The 16,255-nt window shown below is 50.5% G+C and overlaps 7 protein-coding genes across 7 annotated transcripts; 3 read left to right on the top strand and 4 right to left on the bottom strand.

Moving 5' to 3' along the window:
* Window positions 1-686: 686 nt before the first annotated feature.
* SNOG_08329 (hypothetical protein) lies at window positions 687-1,973 on the top strand (the record flags this gene model as incomplete). The annotated part of the gene is made up of 1 exon (XM_001798597.1): window positions 687-1,973. The coding sequence occupies one exon, from the start codon at window positions 687-689 to the stop codon at window positions 1,971-1,973; it is 1,287 nt and encodes a 428-aa protein (XP_001798649.1).
* A 1,234-nt stretch (window positions 1,974-3,207) lies between these two features.
* SNOG_08328 (hypothetical protein) lies at window positions 3,208-3,690 on the top strand (the record flags this gene model as incomplete). Its single annotated transcript, XM_001798596.1, has 1 exon — window positions 3,208-3,690. The coding sequence occupies one exon, from the start codon at window positions 3,208-3,210 to the stop codon at window positions 3,688-3,690; it is 483 nt and encodes a 160-aa protein (XP_001798648.1).
* A 1,701-nt stretch (window positions 3,691-5,391) lies between these two features.
* SNOG_08327 (hypothetical protein) lies at window positions 5,392-6,521 on the bottom strand (the record flags this gene model as incomplete). Its single annotated transcript, XM_001798595.1, has 2 exons — window positions 5,392-6,014; window positions 6,143-6,521. 2 exons carry the CDS (start codon window positions 6,519-6,521, stop codon window positions 5,392-5,394), a joined length of 1,002 nt encoding a protein of 333 aa, XP_001798647.1.
* A 1,727-nt stretch (window positions 6,522-8,248) lies between these two features.
* On the bottom strand, window positions 8,249-9,196 carry SNOG_08326 (hypothetical protein; the record flags this gene model as incomplete). Its single annotated transcript, XM_001798594.1, has 4 exons — window positions 8,249-8,492; window positions 8,596-8,828; window positions 8,885-9,005; window positions 9,054-9,196. 4 exons carry the CDS (start codon window positions 9,194-9,196, stop codon window positions 8,249-8,251), a joined length of 741 nt encoding a protein of 246 aa, XP_001798646.1.
* A 1,045-nt stretch (window positions 9,197-10,241) lies between these two features.
* SNOG_08325 (hypothetical protein) lies at window positions 10,242-10,356 on the bottom strand (the record flags this gene model as incomplete). Its single annotated transcript, XM_001798593.1, has 2 exons — window positions 10,242-10,295; window positions 10,321-10,356. The coding sequence occupies 2 exons, from the start codon at window positions 10,354-10,356 to the stop codon at window positions 10,242-10,244; spliced, it is 90 nt and encodes a 29-aa protein (XP_001798645.1).
* Window positions 10,357-10,860: 504 nt separating this feature from the next.
* Window positions 10,861-12,756, top strand: SNOG_08324 (hypothetical protein; the record flags this gene model as incomplete). The annotated part of the gene is made up of 1 exon (XM_001798592.1): window positions 10,861-12,756. One exon carries the CDS (start codon window positions 10,861-10,863, stop codon window positions 12,754-12,756), a length of 1,896 nt encoding a protein of 631 aa, XP_001798644.1.
* Window positions 12,757-13,792: 1,036 nt separating this feature from the next.
* On the bottom strand, window positions 13,793-15,824 carry SNOG_08323 (hypothetical protein; the record flags this gene model as incomplete). The annotated part of the gene is made up of 4 exons (XM_001798591.1): window positions 13,793-13,855; window positions 13,908-15,256; window positions 15,306-15,459; window positions 15,510-15,824. 4 exons carry the CDS (start codon window positions 15,822-15,824, stop codon window positions 13,793-13,795), a joined length of 1,881 nt encoding a protein of 626 aa, XP_001798643.1.
* Window positions 15,825-16,255: the final 431 nt, after the last annotated feature.

Below are 16,255 nucleotides of genomic sequence, written 5' to 3'. Positions count from 1 at the left end.
CCTCCGACTTCCTCCCTCTTGTCCCTGCGTCAGCACGCGCAAGCCGGCTTCACCCCGGTCCCTTAGTCTGGAAGCCACCACCGCCCGCTACACCTGCTCGACCAAGACTTACCGGACACTGGCGGTTCGTCTGTCTCCGACATTTTGACTTCTTCTATCTCGACATACAACGCTCGCTTCGACGTCGCGGTTCCCTCGACCCCTCCGAGATCGCCCACTATCTCCGCAGTCCGACCCGATTCCCCGGACTTTCAGATTTATATGGCCGGCACCACAACTGCACACTAGACTGGACATACATGAATCGACAACGTGCCAAAGGTTGCTCCGTCGTTAAAAGCGTAGAGCATCCCTTCGAGCCGCTCGTCCCTCTGGAAGCCTTCATGGTTGACGATGGGGCCGTGGTAGAGTCTCCGCATGCCGGGGCCTTGGACGCCCATCGCGATGCTAGACACCTTGTACGTCTCGTGCAGTGTCCACGCTGCTCGCACCCGCTGAGCACACCGGTGACGCTGCCCTGCGGTCACACAGTCTGTCGTGGCTGCCTTCCGGCGCCGCAACCGCGGACAAATATATCGTACCCGAATACGCCAGATCGTCTAACGGGTATCGCGTGCCCTCTGTTGGGATGTGGGGCCGAACATGCATCTGCTGAATGCTCAGTCGACGTAACCTTGACGAAAGTCATGGAGGCCATGGGAGTCGAGGTAGCGCTCCATGGATCCACTTCGGGAGCTACACCGACTTTACTCGAGGAATTAGTCCAGGACAATAGCAACACGCAAGCATCAGAAAAGCACGAGGAGAATGAAAAGGGCCACCGGCAAGAGCTAAACGGCGGACGCCTTGCGGCAACATACGTCATGGCAGGAATGGGCAAGCTTCGTTATAGCTCCGAGGTCGACTACCTCACCACATCAGCGAGTGGCGACAACTACGAAGCGTTGGATCTTGCTTTGATCGAGCGTCTCCGGGATGCTGCAATCAAAGAATTGGACTGCCTCGTGTGCTACAACTTGATGCTAGATCCCACGACGACATCATGTGGTCACACCTTCTGCCGCCGTTGTCTGTCGCGCGTCATGGATCATAGCAACATTTGCCCTTTCTGCAGGCGAGGCTTGCACGTCCCTGCTTCGCTGCAGCACCAACCTGGAAACGCCATCCTCAACTCGCTTCTCAATGGTCTATGTCCGGACTTGATCACGGCGCGAGCTGAGGCGCTGAAAGCCGAAGAGCAAGCAGGAGACAATATGTTTAGCATGCCACTGTTTATCTGCACGCTTTCGCTTCCCGCTATGCCAACTTTCCTCCACGTTTTCGAACCCCGTTATCGATTAATGATGAGGCGCGTGATCGAAGGCAACAAGCAATTTGGCATGGTCATGTACAACCGGTCGTCAGCTTCGCAAGGCAATCTCGGCACAGCTCCGTTCCTGGAATATGGAACACTGCTTGAGATTGTCAACTACGAATTGCTTCGCGATGGGCGCAGCTTCATCGAGAGCCGCGGCATCGGTCGTTTCAAAGTCAGGGATCACGGCATGCTAGACGGGTACAACGTCGGCCGTGTAGAGCGCATCGAAGACGTTTCGTTGGCGGAGGAAGGCGCGGCTGAGCAGCGCGAGACGACCATGGCGCGCGACTATGCCGAAGTCTTTTTCCGCGAGCACCCGCAAAGCCCACTACCGACGGACGTAGCTATCGAAGCCTTGTCCACACAACAGCTGCTTGACAGCTGCACATCATTCGTTCGGGAAATGCGGGAGGCTAGCGCACCATGGCTTCGGGAACGCATCATACAAGTGTATGGTGAACCTCCAGAGGACCCAGCTTTGTTCCCGTATTGGTTTGCATCCGTCGTGCCCATCGTCGAGGAGGAGAAGTATGTTCTCTTGCGAACCACGCGTGTCCGCGAGCGCCTAAAGATTGTGTACTCATGGATTGGCAGAATCCGTGGGCAGCGATGGTAAGTCACACAAACAATTCATTTTCCCAGTTACACGAATTCCGGACATGCACCAGTGAGTCTAGGCCGACACCGAACGCCCATGTCGCACAGCATGAGCAACGGCGATCGACGATGCTTGCATTCTGTCTGTTCCGGCTGTGGGATGGCGCTGTGGTCGTGTGCATCACTATTCGTGATGACGAGATGATCTTGCATTGACGGGGTTGCCGGCGCCGTTGCTTCTCGCTACCAAACTCTGCTCTCTGAACTAGACTCAATGGCATACTGACCCGAACTTGACAGGTCATCGAGCAACGCTTGCAGCATCCTTTGACTCACAGCGCTCATCGTCATCGCTATCGCCTTCGTTACGACCTCGACTGAAGATTACGCGTCCCTCCTTGCCTCCACGACCTGAACGCCCACTCCACACCACCATTTCCTCCCTATCTCACATGAGCCTCAATTTGCCCACCAACGTACCTCAACAGTAACCATCCTGTTTTCATTGTAGTATGCCAAGCTTTTCAACATCTGTTTCTCCTCTTCTTTTTTTCCTACAGTCAGTGGCATTTTGATTATTGGTCTCATCCATGCGTGTGTATTCACTTCTCCAAAGATTACCCCCTTTCAGGAGGACGCGGTGCTAGCCGACTGTCCATGTTCATGCTTTTATAGAAACCCAGGTGCTATCCTGTGGTCGGGGACGAGAACCGCACGAGTGGATTTGCGTTTTGGAATTCAGAAATGGTATTAAAAGAGGCATGAATGATTGCGGGTTGTTTTTTTTGCATGGAAGGAGTTCTATGTATGGTTTGGCCCCGAGAAGGAAGGGGTAGCTGGCGATATTTGCATTGTGGCATTTTCAGATGTAAATACGTGGATATAGGGTATGAAGGTTCATATCATATCATTGTACTGAGTCTGCTTTGTGTTCGTGGTGTGCTTCTTCGTGGCATAATGCAGAGGATGCATTGTGCTGTTGATGGCTTCTTCCTCACAAACACCACCTCACATTCCTCCCCTCAGTTGCAATCCATATCTTGCGCCCTTCTCCGCAGCATCTGAAAACCTACTGGGCATACAGCGAGATGCATTAAGGCTGTGGCGGTCATCGTGGCTATGCCAACACATCATCCAATCGAACGCAACATCCTCAGCCTGATGAGGGGAACTGCTGCATCAGGCTGAGAAGCTGACTTCCCACACCCCCCAGGTCGAGCCCTCCATCCTTCCTACCTCTACCCACATCCGCGATGGAAGTCCTCTCCGTCGCTGCGAGCGGCATGGCCGTTGCGTCACTTTCACTGCAGCTCCTACACACCATCGGCACGATCAAATCGTTTATACGCGACGTCAAGGGCGCTTCGAAAGAGTTGGGACGACTGGCAGCCTTACTCGATCAACTTTTTGCGCTTCTTGACAACGTCCGGGATGTCATGGAGCGGCAGACGTCGCTGCAGGGCCAGCATTTTCCGGTTCCGGCCTCGATGATATTCGAAGCTCTGAAGAGCTGCGAAAAGAGCCTCGAGCCGCTGTTTGCGATTGTTGAGAAGCACAAGAAGAGCCAGGTCGGGAGTGTCCCCGCGGTGGTGAAGTGGAAGGACTACATCAAGTTTGGCTTCAAGACGAAAGACATTGCTGAATTCGAGAGTCGGATACAAAGGGAGATCGATTACCTTCATACAGCTTTGACTGTAAATTCAACCAGTATACTGTATGTCAGCAAGCTCACATAGCGTTCAAAGACACTGACGTGCGCACCCAGAACAATGGTACTGCCCGCCATACAGAAGTGCATGACTTCGCCACTAGCGGGTCGACAGACAGTCTCCATCCAATATCAATCCGTGGGAAAACAGCTGTCTTCTCCGAGGATACGCACAAGGCAACTCAAACGTCAATTCCAGCAGTCCTGGTGGCCTGCCCAAATCGGCGTGTACCATAGGCGTTCAGTGACATACTTCCAAAATGAAGAGAACAAAGCTCGTAAGCCGCACCACGATGAAAATGTCGTTTCAAACAGCCACGAAGTGATCCTCGCCTGGAAATTTTTGAAGTTCGGGATACACTGGACTAAGCAACAAGAGTACTCGTACATACCGTCTTCAATCAATGTCTTTCCTATCGTAGATTGTGATATGCAGTTTTACGGATTGCTTAACAGGGCCACCATTGTCGAGATACAACAAACTTTCACGTCCGGAAGATTGCATCCCTTCACAAGAACTTCACTCGGCTCTTCGTTACTTCATGTGAGGCGCAGCTGTTCTAGTCGCTCAAAACCCGCTAATTGTCTCTGCAGATGGCTGCGAACTGCCACAGAGCCGATGTCATCCAGCTCCTCATGCAATATGGACTGAAGCCCGATCTGACTTTAGATGGCGATTCGCCTTTCCAAGAAGCGATGAAGCCGTTTCCACACCCTCTCAAAGGCAGCGGAATTGATACCATGCGACTGCTTTTGCATGATGGTGGAATTTTGGATAACTTCGAGGACGAAACTTATACACTCGTGAACGACAATTTGTCATTAATCATGGATCTCGAAACTCTGGAATGGCTTTGGATGAACGCCGGCAAGGCTTTGAGTGCACCTGAGCTACAAGGTCTTCGATTCCGTCTTCTTGAAATTCTGATTTCGAAATACAATTCCAAGCGGAACACCATCGACGAGGTTACGGAATGCATAATTAGGTTAGCCCCCAAAGGTCTGATTCAACGTTATCAGGAGGAAGGCAAAGGACTGATCGGCACTCTGTTCAAATATTGCAAATCATCGATCGAAAGCTCGCAAGCTGGAGAGGCCTTCATCGACCTTTTGAACCGCTTAGGTCTCGACGTCGAATCATGTATCAACATGGAAGGCGAGTGCTTCCTGGAACCCCGTTTATCATGGCACGATATGCAACGTAGAGTCATATTTGAGCGTTCTGAATGTGGAGACTGGATCTTGAGATGGGTTTGGGTATATGATACATCCGCGCCAGGCTATCTCCTAGTATCTGAGTACATCAGTCTTGGAGTCGATGCTTGTTATGCATATGGCTGGCCATTCGGCAAACCAGGGTATCATAAAAAGAGCGATCAAGAGCAGAGGCTCATTGATCTTCGCTTCAATCAACGAATGATGAGCAAGTTCCGCAAAGAGCGCGCACGGATGGGACAGAAACGAGCAAAGAGTAGGATGCCTGGGTCTTGGAACTGGTAGCTACATGGGTTGTCATATCAAAGTCAAGAACGTGAGAGGGTCAATCATTCGAAACGACAGTCAAGTCAGAGCGGTGCCAGGGCGTCGAGATAATTGAAAGACATGATACACCTTCATATTTCTTTCAATTGCAACATCTTCACTGTACAGCGGGATTGGTAACTACATTCCATGATGATTAGCTCGCTCATACCGAGTTCGAGATTTCCCTCAACTTCGACCCAGAATATCATTGCAAAGGCTGGTACAGAAAATGACTTTGCGCCGCGCCCAACCCTGAGTAGTGGTTCGACAAATCAATCTCGCCTAGTGTTTCTCCGAAACCGCCTCCTCCATCAACCGAAACACCAAACCATGCATGATTCTGGTCCCACTCTCTCACCATACTCTCACTGCCTGGTGGCGTATCTCCAACAACGTTCTCTGGTGATGTTTCATTGTGTAGCTCCAGCTCGGATTGATATGCGCTTTCTGAGCTATTGTTCATTCGCTTCAAGTGTCGGTTCAGGATACGAGTCGCATCCAGTGTGTCCGGAATAGCTTTGACCAATACACCTGTGGAAGTCGCAAGCATAGCAATCGCGTGCTCGAGGAAGTCTGCAGATTTAGACGACAAGCGCAAAACCCATCGATACTCGTCCAGGCTCTTCTTATACAAACTTGCCTCGTTTGGATCGGTTGCAGTTGCCCAGAGAAGCGAAATGAAGGTGCCTACGAGTGCAAAGTTGTATTTGGATGCAGAGTACCAGAACGACTGGAGATGCTCGGGTCGAAGGCTGGACACGAAGTCCATGGCGGATTTCAGTCGGACTTGTGCGGCTTGTCGACAGATAGAGCGAAGAGATGGGTCATCTGCAGATGATAAAGAGCGCAGTATTCGTCTGTGTAGCGTCATTTCGACGGCGTAGTAGCCAAGGTGGAGGTAGCCTGAAAATGAAGATCAGCTTTCGCTCAGTAATAGCATCAAGGATTCGACTCACCTGTGGAGGAAAGCTTGCGCGCGGCCAGGTTTCCCATCTTCAGTACGTCTGGCAGGCTCGAGAACCACTGGCGCAATTCTAGCTGTAATGGCTTTGCCCTTTCAAGAATCCACAGCACTCCTTCGCTCGCACGTCTCTCAACTTCTCGCTCTGCTTTCAGCGTGTAGAAAGTCGACAAGATTCGGCCCAGAATCTCTGTAAGTTTAATCATCTCGCAGAACAGCGTTCGTCCTTTTTCTACCTCTGTGCTTCCATCTTCTTCGTCTTCGTCTGCAGCATTTTCGGGGAAGTCTTCTTCCTCGAGGTGCTGTACCTCCCAGTCTACTGTGTTGATGTGAGATGGTCTTCCGTGTACGAGTGAACCCCACTTGTCCTGCATGAAGAGAGCCCATGCCAATCTCTTTCTCAGTCCTCGCTCCCACGAGGGAATCCGCCATGATGTGCAGTCCAAATTCAGGCCAAGCTCCTCTCCTATGCCAACAAGCTGCGAAGTCAGAGCCCAAGAATCTCCCTCTGGTCTTTGCAGCAGCAACAAACCAGCCTGTATCGTGGACAACTTTGGCCGATGAACAATGTTACCCATTGTCTTCAGCGCCAGCTTTTCTAGAAGGGAGACATTGGGCTTCGGAAGTAAGGCAAGCTCACTAGAATATGACCACCAGTTTAGAGCAAGGAGATACACTGCCGCAAGTAGTGGCGGCGAGAACTCTCTGTGCGTTCGATCATACTTTTCTAAGTAGACCTTTTTGTGAAGAATTGGAAAGCTCGGATGTACTATACGAAAGTACAGATGTATGAGAGCCTTGCCGTGAGGCGCAACAATCGTCTCGATGGCGTCCAGATCCGGAATATCGTCCTGGTAGCTCTGGGTTGAGGAATTTGGAGATAGTATGAACGCTGTATGCACATCATCTACCAGCCTCAGAGTAGAAGTACCAACAGCAATGTCCGATACCTCGTCATCTTGGTACAGTTCCAAAAGGACTTGTTCATATGCAGATGTACTTCCCAGGAATCGACTGTGCCTATTTTGTTGCAAGCCCAGTGTTTTCTTGAGAAGAGACGGTCCTTTGAGGTTCTCGTAGTCATCGATAGGCTCATCTTGTCGGATGTGTGTCGCGTCCTGAGATGGGGAGCTGAGATGTATCACAACATCGGAGCCATTTCGTACTCCGCCTAGCCTATGGGGGTGGTCTTCTTCATGGGTAGCTATTGCTCGACGTTTCCTCGGTAGTGGATTTTCGTTGAATGTGCACTCCTGTCTATGAAAGCGACATAGAAGACATGGCGGATTGCCATCTGCTATCTCGCAGCGTGACTTTCTGCGACGGCAGGGATCGCATGGCCGTCTTGAGCGAGTCTTTCCACCACCTGACTGTCCTGCCGTGATAGGAAGGACATCACTCGGCGAAACGGACTGTGTCGGACTGATTTCCATCCTCAAAGACGTATCCAAGGTATAACAACCAACTAGGCGAATCCCAAACTAGCTAGATCGCGAATGTAGTGCTCAGGAAGTACAGCAGGAACTTTCGATGGTGGATCTTTCCGCTTTGGGCATTCTACATATCAAGTACGCATGTTCCAATATTAGCTTCCATGCAATGGAGCCCTGGAAGGACTGCCGAAGGTCTTCGGCTTCGGTGAGACTGTTCCTGTAGCCGCGATATTTGAAAAAGTATTCTTGGGGTTCGTTAGGTGAGAATGGAGCCAGCTGCATCCATGCAGTGCTGTTGTCGTTGAATTGTCCTTTAGAGTCCTCTCGAAGTAGTGGTAACACATCAACATCTGCCATCACAGAGATTGTGGGGCGAGACATCGGCCCGTCTAACGCGCTGGGAACATCCTGCTCAATGTCGATGATGACGGAACAAGGTCGAGATAAGACACAAAACCTCGGCCAATTGGCACGCTAAGCAAGCGACTATTATTCAGCCATACAACTAACGAAAACATCAAAAACTTTTGGTCATGTAGTCTTTGAACAGAATGCCCAATTTAAAGCTGCAATCGGTTCACGTTGTTTGCTTACAAAGACGGGTCAGGCAATGACAATTATCTCGCAATAGTATTAGCCCTTTGTTGTACAGCTATTAAAGCCTCATTTCAAACCATGTCGGTCGCTTCTTTCTCTTTGGTAGTGACGTTTGTCGATTTCGATGCCGCATCCTCCCCCTCGATGATTGATGGAGCCTCTTCTCCTGATTGAGGCGGATACACAGCGATTTCGACCAATGACTTTGTTGGAACAGAGATGTATGTGCAGATTATGTAGTGCACAAACACTGAAGTGAAGAACCCAAAAGTCCATGCAAAAGAGTATATCTTCCATGCACCGCCGATGTCAAGACTGTGATCGATACTCTTGGCAAATCCTGGCATAAGTGGCGCGAATCCAATGATGAAAGAGACGTATGCTCTCCAGTTCCAGCCACCGTTGTACCAGTATATACCCGCGATCGGAATAGAGTTCGTCGACATCGAGCTTGCACTTTTTGATGAGGTAGTAGTCGCATATCATGACCCCGGCAAGCGGGCCCATGAAGCAAGAATATCCGGAGAGAAATGCAAGTAGACCGGCTGCGTTCTTGATTATGTTCCATGGGGTGGAGACAACACAGAAGATCGCGACGAAGACAGTCGCTCTGAATATGTTTATGTACTTAGGAGACATGCCCGTAATATCCTGTCATAGGTTCGTTAGTATCAAAACCACAGTTTCGAGTTGTGGTGACTCCTTACGTTGGAAAACGGGTATGTGTCGGCCGCTATCTGGTTACCAATGGTGGCAAGGATAAACGAAGCAGATACGAAGAACTTTGCAGCGCGTGAGTCGAACTTTGCTATCACAGCTGGCATATACCTTCAGATGTGTCAGCCTAGCCTTGAATCTTTGAAGAATAGCACGAACCACTCGAACTCTCCCCATATATACGAATGAGCATCGGTAACAAAGATTGGTGTGAGCGCGCCAAGAGTACCAATAACGGGAAGAGCCAAAAATTGATGGTTTCCAGCGAGCTTGTTCTTGCTGAAACGTCCAAAATCCGGCATGTTTACAGACAATGAGCTGAACAGGCCTATAATTGCATTCAGTCCAGAGAGTGCCGAATATGCTTGGTTCATGTAATCAGATGTGATGTCGACCTTGCCGCGGACAAGAGGGCCACCACTTCGTAAACGTCAGCTTCATGTGGTACTGAGACGATGTTGTTGATAATAGAGGCGGCGAAGCTTACCCCTTAGTCACAATGACTGCCCAGAGAAACAGGGCGAAAAACGTCGGCGGCACAATAGCGCCTTTCACCCAAAAGAGGACGCGAAGTTTCGCGATCGGCATGAGCGATAGTCCCGTCTGCATAAACCAGTATAGGAAGAAGCAAAGTAAAGAACCGGCTTCTCGTGACTCAGTCACTACTCAATAATTAAGGCATATCGATAGACTTACAGTCGATTCCAGCACCGCCAGATAAGTGGTTCGGAAAGTTGATGAAGCTTGGCCAGATTGCCTCGATGCATCGTCGCAGAAAGTCGCCGCCCTGTACTGTGAGGACTGCAGTCCACATCAGGGCAACAAACGCTAGAGAGAGTCAGTCGTGTCGTAATGCGCACATTGTGGGAACACAAACCTCTTATACAGATAGCCGGATAGGACCCGTACATGCCAAAGGTACTTCGTATGATCACTGGGAAAGGCACGGCATATGTTGCGCCCATCTTTCCGGTCAACGTGATAACCACACTGCAAATCGCGAAGCCAAAGAAGACAATGGGGATAGTTTCTCGAGCCGTGAAGCCTAGAGCCATAACACTGCTGACCGTGGAAGCTAAAGGTGGTGCTAACATATCGCTACACCAATATGTCCAGTAGTCGGCTGGTCCCCAAGTCCTTTTCTCTGGAGGGACGGGGTCGAGATCTGATCGTGTAAACAGGGTTTCATGGATGGGCTGTTTAGACCGAGAATCATACCTTCATTAGACCAGCGTGACCCATACTTGCCGCTTTCATGAGGGACTTTGAGGCGAAAGTGAGGTGCGAGCTTCGCTTTGAGGGTTGTCATGGTCCAAGCACGGCGTGACAGTTGTGGGTGGGTGAAAATTACCGAGTTCGACTGTCTCTCACACGCATCGATCTACCTCGTGCTTCCTGCATCTACATATAATTAAGTCTGGCTTACCTCAAGGTGCCTATCAGACCCGATCGACGGAGCCATGGTATATCAGCAGTACCTGGCACATGTAGAGATAGGGCCTCCGGCGCAGCCTCGAATCGCCAGCGAACCCTTACTGTTATTGAGCGACCCACAAGTCTACCCGCCTTTGTTAGCCATGTCCAAGACGCCTAAATTGTCGATTGTCGATGCATCGGAAGAAGGAGAGATGCCTGTGGTAGGCCGTGGGGATGCTAAATCCACAACAGGTTAGCCAACATCGCCTCCGCAGATAACGTCTAGAGATGCCCCGAGATGCCTGCGCGCCGCCCGCGCGCCGGAGGCCCGCTGCAATTGCAACCTTGGCCAGCTTTGATAGCAGCAAATCTACCAAGTGTTAGATTCCTTGATGGATATGTAAAGTATTGATCTTTTGATGCCGCATCATCGTCATCTCCGTCTCCTTCTTAATCAATCAACCTCAATTCCGCTCAGATTTGTTCCTTTCTTCAAGCATTTTCAACGTTGTTCCCACGCCTTGACAACTCCGTCGGCAGTCTCAACATCATGTCGAGTCCAGTCCTTTCATTTGAGGCCAAGCCTTATGCTTTCACTTTCCCACTTGAGCATACTGCTCTACTCATCATCGACATGCAAAGAGACTTCCTCCTTGCTAAGGGCTTCGGCGAGATACAAGGTGGTAATCTGGAGGCTGTGCAAGCTTCGATAGCCCCTACGAAAAAGCTGCTCGAAGCATGCCGAGCTGGAGGTCTTACAATTGTTCATACGCGCGAAGGGCACAACCCAGACTTAGCAGACTGCCCGTCCGCAAAGCTTGTCAGGCAGTCTGCTGCACCAAACAATACTCAACACAATTTAGTTATTGGCGACAAAGGAGAACTTGGTCGACTACTGACGCGAGGGGAGTATGGTCATGATATTGTCGACGAATTGCAGCCTCTGCCTGGCGAGGTCGTTATTGACAAGCCCGGCAAAGGCTCTTTTTGGAACACGAACATATTGCATGATCTAAAGGCAAGATCTATTACACATCTGATCGTCTCGGGGGTTACGACTGAATGTTGCTTTGCGACCACGATCCGTGAAGCAAATGATCGAGGCTTCGAATGCTGCGGCATTGAGGAGGCGACGAGCGGTTACAACGATGCATGCTTCAAGCAGTCGACTCTAGATATGATACATTGGTCGCAAGGTCTTTTCGGGTTTATTGGCAACTTGCAACCCCTTTTAGACGTTCTGGCGCCTCTCTCCACTCCGAGTGTTGCAGCCGGCTCGACACCACCACGAACTCCACCTACCTTCAACGGTGACCTGACCATTACTAGCCTTCAACAGGCATACAAGAATGGAATGTCTCCAGTTTCGCTAATTGAGGCTATCTATGACAAAATCGAAGCATACAAGGCTATCGATCCCGCTGTATGGATACATCTCGTGCCCAGGGCACAGGCGCTCGAGGCAGCAAACAAGATCGCTGCTCGATTCCCCAATCGGAACGCCCTTCCACCACTCTTTGGAATACCTTTTAGCGTCAAAGATAGCATAGATGTACAGGGAATTCCAACTACCACCGGCTGCGAGATTCTCTCACATGTACCTGCTGTCTCAGCAGTAGTATATAAAAAGCTTATTGCTGAGGGTGCTCTTTTTATTGGCAAGGTGAATTTGGACCAGTTAGCTACAGGTCTAGTAGGATGTCGGAGTCCCTTTGGTATTCCGCATTCGGTATATCACAAGGACTACATCAGCGGTGGTTCCAGCAGCGGGAGCGCAGTATCCGTCGGAGCAAACCTTGTCTCGTTCAGTCTCGCCACCGACACAGCAGGTTCGGGCAGAGTACCAGCTGGCTTCAACGGCATTGTAGGATTCAAGCCCACACGAGGCACAATCTCTTTCCGTGGTATAACACCAGCATGTCTCTCCCTAGACTGTATAGCAATCAGCGCCAAAACCATCACAGACGCACGAACTGTTTGGCACACCCTCGAAGGCCACGACCCGCTCGACCCCTACGCCAAACCTACACTCAGCTTCGAACGACACATCAACAGCATCGGCCCGCAATCCCAAACATTCAAATTCGGCATCCCACCCCCCTCCGCCCTCGCAATCTGCTCCCGCCCCACGCGCAGAATGTTCAACGAAACAGTCGAACAGCTCCAGAAGATCGGCGGCATCTTAAAACCCATCGACTGGACGCCCTTCCAAAAAGCCGGCGAGCTTTTGTACGACGGCACGTTTGTGTCTGAACGCCTTGCATCGCTCCCAGACGATTTTCTCGAGAAGAACCGCTCAGCTCTGCATCCTGTGATTGCGCAACTCATGGGACGCTGTCGTCGCGCGGAAAAGTACGGCTGTAGACGCGTACCGCGACTTGCAAGCCAAAGCACTCTACACGCGTCAAGCAGAGCAAGTCTTTGCATACGCCGGTTCGGGCGTTGATGTTATTGTCGTGCCGACCACGCCTACGCATTGGAAGATTGAAGAAGTGCTGGCAGATCCGATTAAGAAGAATAGCATACTAGGCGAGTTTACGCATTGCGGGAATGTATTGGATCTTTGTGGTGTTGCAGTGCCGGCTGGGAACATATCCGGTGTCTGAGCTGAGTGGCAAGGAAGAAGAGGGTGTGTTGCCCTTTAGTGTGACGTTTTTGAGTGGGAGTAGGCTTGATGCGGAGATGTTGGAGATTGCAAGGAGGTTTGAGAAGAGTTTGAAAATGTAGTGATTCTGGTCGTATACTTTTCGCACTGCATAGCAAATTACCATTGGGATGTAGTCCACCTACCAATCTCACCCTTTGCCAACCAAGATTCGCTTCCTGTGGCCCCCATCTATTGTAGCTTGTCTCACCTTCCCAGCCCCATATAAATCGCGGTTACTGCACCATCCTTCCATCAAATCGCCTCAAGGGCACATGGCGTAATGGTAACGCATCCGCACACAGACGGCCGGACACTCGGCTAGCTGACTTCACGAAGCTGAGCAATCAGATTGTCGGGGAGTGAGGACCATTGACCCACGAAGCTGATGACTGGGATTATCGGACTGTGAGAATCTCGAAGCTGATGACTGAGGTTATCAGGGAGTGACCGCCGGCAGCTGATGAACTGAGGCTATCAGGAAGTGAGGACCAGAGGAACAAGCTAGCCGGGCGGCCCGTGACGCGGAAGATTGGCAGTTCGAATCTGTCTGTGTCCATTATTATTTTTTGCTAAAGAAATTGTTTCTTTTGCTTCTGGGCTGGAGGATGTGGTAAGATAGTGATTGTGGGCAGTCATTACTCTTCAACATGGATGTGCAGCGTCGTGGCGATAATGTGAAGTGAGTAAGAATATCATTCTATCCAATAGTGTATGCAACCAACAGTATCGCCTAAAACGCCATATGCAAAGGTGTATCGAACTCTTTCGTGACCGCATTATGCAAAACGCCATTGCTTTTATGCAAGACAAAAGGTACGTCAAAATCATGTATCGTTCATGGGCCAAATTTCCCGCCCTTTGGCAGGGTCTTGTACGGACAGGCTTGCCAATCGCAACCCTATTGACGATTAGTATGAAGTTGCAGAATTGAAGACGTTACGACAACTTACCTGTTTGTAAACCTCCGTACCCCACCACTTGAAATCGCTCATCCAGCCCGGGTATACAATGCCAAAGAAGATGACAACAACACCAAAAGCAAGTCCAGAATCCAGGGCAGCACTCAACATCATATTGTACTTCTTCCACCACTCCTTGCGCCGGTTCTTGATCTCGTAGTTGAAGATGTAACAGACAATGGCCCACACGGAGAAGTTCAGTCCAGTTGCAGGTGGAATCCAACTCAGACTGCCAAAAACCACGGCCGGGTTGACCTTGCGCAAGATGGAACGGCGGTTGTTGCGAGCGAAGTACCAGATGGGGATAGGTGAGATGGCGCCAACAAGGAACGCCCACACTAATGGACGGTAGAGGGCGCCGGGACCGAAGAAGCGCTGAGGTCCAACTACACCCCACAAAATACTGCCGTTGAAGTGAACACGTGCGATGGGGCAGTTGAAGCCATTAATAGCATCTGGCGTGCAAATGCCAGGGATATGGCTCAGCATCCAGTTGAGCACACCAATCTGCGCAAGACTGGAGATGATCGTGATGCAAAGTTGTAGTTTAAACAATATGCGTGGCGGGATCTTCATGTAGTGACCGAGCTTGAGGTCGGAGGCGAACTTGAGCCCTTGCGTAGATGAGATGTAGCCGAAGGTGGTAAAGACCATGTTGGCAACGGGACGACCGGGAAACAACACTCCGCATATGAGCTGGCAGATAAGGTAAATACTGCTTTGTTGGTTGGTGATGGCCATGACGATTCCAATGGGAATGAAGAGGATCGCACCGATGCCCAACGCAAGCAGTAACCCATACCAGGGCAGATGGACAGGATAGTACTCCACGACGAACATACCGATGGCAGCCATGATGGCCCCTGTCAGAACATACCACAAGATCGGCACGTCGTCGTATTTCTGCATCAGGCGATTGTGCACGTCTTGAGCAGTGAGTAGATCCTCCATCTCCGGCTCCGATGTTGTGCTAGAACGGACTCTGCGCAACATGGGTGATGCTGCGTAACCGTCTTCTCGAGCGCTGCTTCTCACTGGCTGATATTCGGCTGCCGCCTCCTTGCGAATCTCCGCCCATGAACGACGCCATTGCCTCCAAATGTCTCTGCCATGCCACAAACCTGTGTGCGAAAGGAGAGCCGTCAAGGCAGCGAATTGGAGGGCGTAACTGAGGACATATGTTATTGGGAGATAGACTCGGCTGTAGTCGTTGTATGCAGCTTCGTCAAACATGAAGTCCGCTGTCAAGATCTTGCTGACATCGTACGGTTTGCCCCGGTTGTCCCAGACAGCTGCTGATAATATTGGCATGTAGGCCGAGTACATCACGTTCATGTAGTCTATCAAACGTTAGTGTGCCATAATGATAATGCGATAGACTCCACATACACATTATTGGTGCCGCCAGCCACATGACAAGCACAAGACCGCCTACGATGTTCATCGCGGCCCAAAAAGGGGTAACAAGTGGTGAGCCAATATAGGCGATCTGAGCCCAGTCAAATGTCACTGGAAATAGACCAAGACCTGACGCAGTTCCGAACTAAAGGCTAGTCAGCATGTCCTCTCTTTTCTAGCGAGATCAAAACATACGAGGTTGGCCACAACAACGTTCCGAGGTGCAAACCATGTGATTACGTTGAAGGAACTTAGGGCGGGAAAGAGGAGACCAGGTAGGAAGTAGAACGCTACGCCGCCCATGAAGACGCGCCCAAAGAATTTTCGTGGTGAAATATTCCAGCCGTTGGCGGGCTTGTTGACTTCCTGGTGCAGGGCAGTGAACATGGACGTCGAAACCAACGTAGCTGGCCAGATCATGCCACTGGGGCGAACGAGGTAGCGTCGTGTTAGGCCAGCAAGCGAATATCCCAGGATCTGTGTTGATAGAACCAGGAGTATCTGGTACATGATACCTGAGGTCTTGGTGGTAGAATTTGACTTGTTCAACAATGACCTGCATTCAGGTCAGCGATCTGTAAAGTGTCATTCACCTCTAGATGTACTGACGTCTGTCGCAAATGCGAAACCAAATGACACGTTGCTGCTGACATAAACACAGCAGTGCTCCTTCTCGTTCCAACGTCCTTGCGCGAGCCAAAGCCGGAATCGACGTTTCCAGGATGTCTTATAAAGTGATGTCCCCGACGAGTACGTCGATTTGATGATACAGCCATTCACAAAGGTTTCTTCAGGGTCGTCATGACGTTTTAATAATTGGTCCCAGAGTAGACCAAGAGGATGAACGAGCAAAAGCGCAATAATAGGAGTCAAACTAACGCTAGGGTATCGTAGGGAAAAGAATAAGTTCGTGGAAGAACCAGCGATCGCAAAAATGATGG

The sequence above is a fragment of the Parastagonospora nodorum genome (assembly GCF_000146915.1).
Source record: "Parastagonospora nodorum SN15 chromosome Unknown scaffold_12, whole genome shotgun sequence".
Classification (NCBI taxonomy): Eukaryota; Fungi; Ascomycota; class Dothideomycetes; order Pleosporales; family Phaeosphaeriaceae; genus Parastagonospora; species Parastagonospora nodorum.
Note: the sequence above shows the minus strand (reverse complement) of the source record. Positions and strands in the feature narration are given on the sequence as shown.